General features: G+C 36.0%; 1 protein-coding gene across 1 annotated transcript in view; it reads left to right on the forward strand.

Moving 5' to 3' along the window:
- Positions 1-8209, forward strand: part of w (eye pigment precursor family transporter white) — a 63068-nt gene extending 54859 nt beyond the window's left edge. The window contains exons 7-13 of the mRNA XM_019053144.2: positions 445-625; positions 1374-1541; positions 3365-3496; positions 4596-4824; positions 6191-6296; positions 7052-7223; positions 8031-8209. Coding sequence (XP_018908689.2) covers positions 445-625; positions 1374-1541; positions 3365-3496; positions 4596-4824; positions 6191-6296; positions 7052-7223; positions 8031-8129 — 1087 coding nt within the window. The 3' untranslated portion in view covers positions 8130-8209. The remainder of the gene's footprint in view (positions 1-444; positions 626-1373; positions 1542-3364; positions 3497-4595; positions 4825-6190; positions 6297-7051; positions 7224-8030) is intronic.
- The last annotated feature ends 100 nt before the right edge of the window (positions 8210-8309 follow it).

The following is an 8309-nucleotide window of genomic DNA, read 5'->3' on the forward strand; positions in this document are numbered from 1 at the left end:
GTTTTCTCTTTTCAATTCAACTTTATTTTTGCTGTTGTGAAAGTATGCTCCTTTTCAGATGAATTTGAACTTTTTTTGTTTTCTGGAAAGTATTTTCTTGCACAGAAATCGTAACATTGTTTGAAGCTGCTAAAATTCGTTTTTCTCATTTGTTGAGCAAAGCTCGCTTTTGAGTGAAAGATCAAAATGGGTGGTTGACAAAGGGGGCTGAAAAAGTTATCATCCCGCAGTATTTTCCAGTTTTTCCTCATGGTTACAAGAAAATAAATTTTTGAGTAGGATTTTCCTTTTATTGACAAATGGGGAAATCCCTGTGTCTGCTCATCCAGTGATGGATTGAAATCACTTTGAAAATGAAGCGGGAGAAGATAGAACTATTTTTTTTTTTATTAATTTCCCAAGAATATCCATTTTTAATCATCTTTGCTCCGTCTCATGTTACAGGCTAGGTGCATCTTGTCCAAGTAACTATAACCCTGCAGATTACTATATTCAACTCTTAGCAATCGTTCCAACTCAGGAAGAAGCATGTAGAGATCACGTTGACATGGTCTGTGATTCTTTTGAAAGATCCGAGCAAGGTATAAAGTTAACTGCTGTCACTGAGCTCAGCGGGGACCTTCAGGTAAGATTTTCTGTCATGATGAAAAAAGATGAGACTGACTGAAATTTAAATACGAAGAATTTAATAATCTATAGAAAATAGTAAAATAAATAAGAGGGACAAATACAATAGAAGTTCTCGGTCCGTACATTTTAAGAACATTAACTCCCATCTCAAGGCATGGTTTTTGCCTGAAGCCTACGCTGGTTTCATGAAATAGCTGAAACATTGAAGGGAATCACTTTAAAAACCTCAATCTTCACCGGCTCTGACGCAATGAGACAGGGAGTACTTGTCCATCTAAGGCACATCCAATCGTCAGGGTTAGTTTCAAGTATTGAAATAAAATAAAGGCAATAAAAGTTAAAATTTGGTGTACAAATGAATTAGAAATGCTGAGATTGATTCTTTGCCCTCTTATTATAAACCACATTGGAATCTGAGATGCCATTGCCCTCCCAGAGGTGTTATGTATTTTATGGATGGATAACTCTGTCACTTGAGAAACTTGAAATGAGTTCTACACGTAAATTGGCTTGATAAAATGACCTATATTCAATTTCTGAATCTCTTTATCTGAAACTGAGCCTTTGAAGACACCAAAATATAATTCTGTGTCTTTTAAGTTCGCTACATATTTACTCATTTGTGGCCAGGGCGATTTGGTTAGTTTTAATCCATTACTATCTATCAATACTGTTTTTTTACTTACAATTAAAGTTGATGTCACGCACAATTAATCATTGTTTCGCCTTTTTTTTTTTTTTAGGCTAAAGCAATGCTTAGTAGTTGGGGTGAGACATGGCAAGGAGGAGTTGCAAACCGATCACCGTACAAAGCATCTTGGTGGGCGCAGTTCGAGGCTGTGCTTTGGCGCTCATGGCTTAGTATTAAGAAAGAACCTGTTTTGATCAAAGTTAGACTGTTACAGACTCTCGTAAGTATGATGGAAACTCTTTTTTCGTTCGCACAGTACTAGCTCACAGAGGAAATTCCCTATCCTTAAGTGAACTTGTCACAGAGGTAGAATTTTCCAGTAAAATTTAATATGCGCAACAAGTTTTGCCCATTTCTTGTCAAATTTTAGATTGAGTTTTGTGATGGATGTTATTTTTCTTGCTTTTATCCTCAACTTGTTTATGGCCATTATTTTTAGAGCATTTTCCGCCAACATTATCGGTTAACAGTTATTCCGACTTTTAGCTGTGGTAAAAATGAAATATCCTGGAAAAAGTCATTCGCTCAAAATCTTAATATCTTATTGTTAACCAGAAGCTATGATAATGGGCCAGTTGCGCTGGTCACAGAATCGTGTTTTGATGCTTTATTCTTGCAGATCGATCAAAAGTTATAAGATCTGTCCCGACAGCAATTTTCTACATTGAATATTAACCGAGACATCGCGCCTTTAAAAACTCGATATGATGTCATCCACCGCTGTAGTGCATACCATGTTATGCACTACCGTGGTGGATGACGTCAAAAACCCGACTTTTAAGAGACGATATCTCAGTTAATATTCAATGTAGAAAGTTACTATTTGGACAAATCTTCTTCTTTTTAACTAATCTATCAGAATCAAGCATCAAAACATGACTCTGTTACCAGCGCAACTGGCCCATTTTAGGTCTTTTCATTGACTTCACTGCTGAGTGGTGCCATGAGAAAATTTAGAATCAAGTGTTTTTTCCTTTGCCAATTAACCAGCGTAACATCAGCTAAATCACTTTTGTGAGATTAATGTTTAAAAATGTTTTCTTTCAATACTCAATTTAATTGAGCCCTTAATAAAAAAGTCACTAGTGCTCATTTGTAGACTGTGTGCATAATGAGTCTGCAGTCTCCTTTAGAATCTGTTGTCCCAATCTGGATGACTGTGTTACAACATGTCATGTGCCAATGTATCTTAAGCTCTTCCAACAATGGGCCAGCAGATGAGGTCTAATTTAAATGAAAACTTCGAAGCTTTTCTTACCTTAATGATGTGTTTCAAATGCTAAATTCATGCATTTGTTACCTAGTTTACTTCTACGTACACTGAAGTTCTTAAATTAGTGCTCTATCGTCCTCTGTACCAGTTATCCTCCTAGAGATCATCTGGTAAACCACACTCTCTGCTTTTACTGTATGTCTACAATACCTTCTATGGGGAGGAACCCAATTGTACTCTTGTTCTGGCAGTCGTTCATTCAGCATTTTCTGCACGTGTCCATACCAAACCAGTTATTTGATCTTGATACCGCACATGATGAAAGCTTACGCTCCCAGCGTTTCACAAATCCTTTTGGTTATTGATGTGCGCCCTCCTTGAAATCGCTGTAAATCTCTATCAGACATCAACTTCAGCTGCACCTCGAACTTTCTCAGCCCTCTTTTGAAGCTGCTGAATGGAGTTAAAATCGATGGCCAAAGTGCGAAACCACGTATCTCTATCGCAGTGTTTCAACATTTCCCCTCTTACTTAATTTTTTCTGAGAGGAACAAGCCAACTTTACAGCTTCAAATGTGTACAGAATATTCTGCTAACATAGAGGATAAATCAAGGAAGTTTTCAAGAAGTTTCTTTGTCCAGTTTTCCAAAGAGAACCTAAAGTATGACAAGAAGTCTGCAACGTTGCAAATGGAGGTACGTAGTTTTGCACTTCGGTCATGAAAATGCTCCTCTTAATGATGCTGTAAATCCTTCTCCAATGGCACAGAACCTCACAAATTCTCATTAGTTGAAATTTTGTCTAATTTACTTGTGAATATTGTTTCTAGATGGTTGCGATCATGATCGGGCTCATTTATTTTGACCAAAATCTAGACCAAGACGGAGTAATGAATATTAACGGTGCTTTATTCATTTGCATCACCAACATGACTTTCCAGAATGTTTTTGCTGTAATTAGTGTAAGCATCATTTCTTCTTTTTTTTGCATGTATGTAGTCTTACGAGTTATTTTCAAGACTGTCTAGCCCTTGAATTCCTATACTTTTCATTCCAAGTATGGTAATTTTTCTAATGTTCCGACGATTTTTAGGGAGTGCTGCGTCTAGTATCAAAAAAGTTGGATAGTCAAAACCACCAAAATAAGACCGAAAAAAGGACATTCTAGGCTCTGCTTGTGATAGGAAGGCACAAGCATGGCCAATTTTCCATCATATTCGCAAAGCATAGTCATTTAATTGGAACAACAATCACAAAAAACCACATACATAATCAATTCTTGTCCAAAAAACTGATTTTCATCGTGTTGGCTAACTTATTATAGACCAACATCTCAATGTTGACCATATCGGACAACTGCATAATGTAGTTCGTGTGGTTCGATAATCACAGCATCACTGTAAGGAAGATGTCCTAATATTCGCTAATGGTTCTTGTGTGCCTCATAATTGGGTTGTATTTTGCAATTAGGAACCATACATTTTTGCTCAGTTTAGAAATTACATATGTACTATTAGTCTCCCTATGCCTGTAAGTCTTTTAACGGATCAGCCAGAAATTGTAGTTCAAATTTGCAAAATGTAGTCCAACTATAACTGATCAGCATGATTGAGATATTTTGATTGAGTGCTCGCTGCTCCTTTGTTTTTTGGTCAATTCGTACCTAAGTTTTCAAAGTTAAAAAATCAATTCAGTTTACTTTTTTAACTCTGAAAAAATTCTTAAAAGATCAACCTCACAGGACGGCTTAGTTAGGTTAGTTACAGTAAGATTTTAGAGTTGGTCCTATCGGGCGCTGGGTTTTTGTTGAAAGATTCTTTCAATTAGCCAATCAGTTTTTTTTTTAAAATTTTGGATAATTCTCGGATGTGTGCTTAAGTCTCATTATTCCACAAGAGTTGGAAAACTGACAACCGTTCGAACAAACAATTCCTCTCAGCCTCTTCAATTTTTAGGGCACTCTTATAATGTGGTCGCGAATGCGCGGTCGAGAACAATGTGCACCCCCGTAATCATCGAATAGTTCAGTTCTCTTTTTCAAATTTTTCATTTTTTCCACAGGTATTTTGTTCCGAACTGCCAGTATTCATGAGGGAGCATTTCAATGGGATGTATCGCACAGACGTGTATTTTCTGTGTAAAACTATGGCAGAAGTCCCAATATTCTTAGCCATTCCCTGTATTTTTACCTGTGTCATGTATTACATGGTTGGATTAAATCCAAAATTCTCCCACTTTCTTGCGGCTGGTGCCATCATCACTCTTGTCAGTAACGTCGCCACATCATTCGGTGAGCCAAATCAAATTATTAAAGTCCAAAAATCTTTTCAAAGTTATTTGCTTCTAGAGCAAAATAGAATGATTTTTCATCTGAATTCTGCCATGCACAGCAAAAACGCCTTAACTCCACTCCAAAGTTTATCAATTTGTTTCCAACAAAATGCATTTTAAAACATCCAACAAACACTCATCCCTCACATTTTTAGAATGACCATGGCATATCATTGGAAATTCAAGTTGAAAATATGATGCATGATCAAGTTTTTGTGTGGTAGAACAGTATGTGGGGAGAATAAATGCAATTTTGGAATGTAGTTACGCCCTTTTTGCTTTATATGGTAGAACCCTCATAATTTTTTGTGGTTTCTTCTTCATTTGTGACCATCCACAGGAGAAGGGACCTCAAGATGCCAACAAATACAAAATTAAAATGTTACTATGGTTGCCACAATGAAAGTACACAGTTTTGAAAAATCACTGTCAAAAGTTTAACTTTCCTTATATAGGGCTCAAAACTTGGAAACTAAAATAACTTGACATGCTAAGTATAAACAAAATTGAAATAAGCCTCTAAGCTGCTAATCTTTGGTGTATTCTATGAAAAGCTCAAATTTACTTCGGAGCACTGAGCCCTCCCCCTTGGAATTTTTTCCTCACTTTGAAGAGAACCATTCCAAAACAACCAAGATTACAACTGTAATTCAGAAAAACGGTGATCATTATTAAAATACAGTTAAAAGTAGGCTGGAAAGTATCCCCTCAACCTTTCAAAAAGCCTAAATTTAGCTCTTACCATTGAAAAGTCTGAGTTGCAGGAATTTTCCGTTATATCATGTGCAAAAAGATCCTGGGAATTCTGCAATATATTTTTCTTGTTGTGGATCGTGTTTCCAAGATCTGCACAACAGAATTCCAAGTTGAGAATTAAGTTTGGTTCAAATCTAGACATAAGCTTTAACTTTTTAGCAAGTTTTTTGTTTAAAGCAGAGAAACTTTGTACCTTTGTTGGCCCAATTACGCCAAAATTTCCTTGTGTCAGGACTCAGGTCTTGAAATTGTACCATGATCTGGCTCTGTTCTTTGAAAATACACAGTAAAATAACAAATATTCGTAATGGGTAAAACAACAGTGGAAAATGGGCTGTCACCAATCACTCTAATAATGACAGAACACCTGTAGTGATGCGGTCAGAGTTATTGGTTCGCTGCTCCATTTGTTTCATTTGATTATGTTCAGGAAAAGCTATCTTGCCAACTTTCTCTTATCGAATTCTTCACACCTCTAATCAGAACGGAATTTTCAATGTCGACCCCATTTGCGATTCTTGTCTGAAATTTCTGCATTTTAATCTAATCTTTTTTATCATTGTTGACAGGTTACTTCATTTCATGTGCTAGCTCAAACGTGTCTGTAGCTCTATCTATTGGGCCTCCTGTCATTATTCCGTTCCTCTTGTTTGGAGGTTTCTTCTTAAATGTTGGGTATGTTCATTTTGGAGCTTTAATTTTAAAGTTCTTTTACTTCTTCCAAATGAAAATTCACATATGTATTGCATTGCAATCTATATAAAATACCTCATTGGCCAATTGATTTTTTGGAAGGTGCTTGAATTTTACCTTTTACTAGTCGTCAGCGGTGAATGAATAAGGAATAAGGAAGTGTTTGATGTGAAATAGGTCGTTTTGAAAGCTTGCAATTTTTGAAGGAAATACCTTCAAAGAGTACCAAAAATAGATACATCTGAGTCATAGTCCTTGCACTTTCCTAATTTGTAACCGCTTAAAGCTTACCGTGTCTGGAAGCTTGTAAAAGAAAGAGAGAGAAGGAAAAAACAAAAACCTTAAAAAAATTCTCAGTTTTGTAAAAAGTTAGAAAAAGGTCCTGAGGAGTATTTAATCGAAGCTTCTTTGAAAAGTGCTTGATATTTTATTTCTTGGGCCTGTAAGTAGTGTCAACCAATTCTTAAGCCCAGAGTTTGCAGTCACCTCCAGTTTTTTGTCAGTTGGCTGACATGAGTCAGCCAGTGCTTCAGTTGATGCCAGCGTCTCACAATCAGTCAGTTTGTCAATGTCAATATCAATCAGATGCAATGAATAAACGTGTTTTTTTAAAAAAACTGTTTTTGGGAAAAAATGTCTCAATCCAACTTAACATCCATTTTTCCATCAAAAGTTTCCTATGTTAAATTCAACACATTGAATTTTTTTAACTTTCTCTTTAATTTTACTGTGTTTAGATCCGTTCCATCATACTTCAAGTGGCTGAGTTATTTATCTTGGTTCAAGTATGGAAACGAAGCATTACTGATCAACCAGTGGGCAGATATTGACACTATCGCTTGTACTCGAGCTAACACGACTTGTCCAAAGAACGGCCATATTGTCCTTGAGACGTACAACTTCAGTGAGGTAAGTTCATCCCTCAAAAATTTTTAATCTCAGGCTTGGAAAATGGATCAAGCAACTTCGAGTGAGGAAAAGTCGTTGCGTAATAAAATTGACCTGTTTTTATGAATTGTTAAAGAGTCTGTACTACTAGGAACTGCTTCCTTGCCTGCTTTGGTTTGACAGTCAACGTGTTGATGGTTCTTGCTCTGCGAAATGGAATTTCTTTCAGCAGTTAAAGCCATTCTGCCGTGCTAAGGAAAAACGCCGTATGAACATTCGAGAGTAGCCAAATTTCTCCGGGTAAAACATGTATTTCTTATTTAGGAAAGTTATGTTTATTTTTCCTCCAAATTTTTAGATATTTTAGATTAAACTGCGGGCAAAATTGTCTGAAAGATATAAAGAGAAATGTTATAACAATGTTCTCGGTAAATGCGTTATTTATTGAAGGAGATATGGTAACATCTGAAGGCTCATACTGCGTTTTTCCTTAGCATGGCAGCATTGCTCTCTGCATTCCAGCTATTACACTTATTAAGTTATGTAAGCGAAAACTGTATTAAATTTTCAGCCTTTACAATAGGATCTCCATATCTCATTTTTTGTTTCATACATCCCAGATGTACTTATCCTATTAACTTGTATCAGCTTCAGAATTCAGTATACTCAATTCGCACCATCTTATTATTAATTAATCATTGATGTCAAGGTCAGATTTTAATTACACTACAAAGTGTTTTTTCTAGAGTTAATGCCGAGGTTTCATCATACATGTTTACCAATAAAACAGTGATAATTTAAACTTACCCTATTCTTACCTTTTTTCAGAATGATTATCTGATGGATTATGTGAGCCTTATTTTACTCATGATCGTCTTCCGGCTTCTTGGGTTCTTCTCTCTCTTGTACCGGACGTTGCGAAAATAATTTGCTGTTAAAAATTCGCTTTTTGTGAACAAAATCCCTGTAAAATACTATTCCTCTAATAGACCCTTCTTATTTGTTTTGTTGTTGTTGTTAATTTAGTTACTTTGGTAATCATTCCTTGGTACCTACTTTGATTTACCAAGTTGATCTTGGTCTTTTGTTTTGCAAGATCGAATTCGC

The sequence above is a fragment of the Bemisia tabaci genome, chromosome 9 (assembly GCF_918797505.1).
Source record: "Bemisia tabaci chromosome 9, PGI_BMITA_v3".
Taxonomy (NCBI): Eukaryota; Metazoa; Arthropoda; class Insecta; order Hemiptera; family Aleyrodidae; genus Bemisia; species Bemisia tabaci.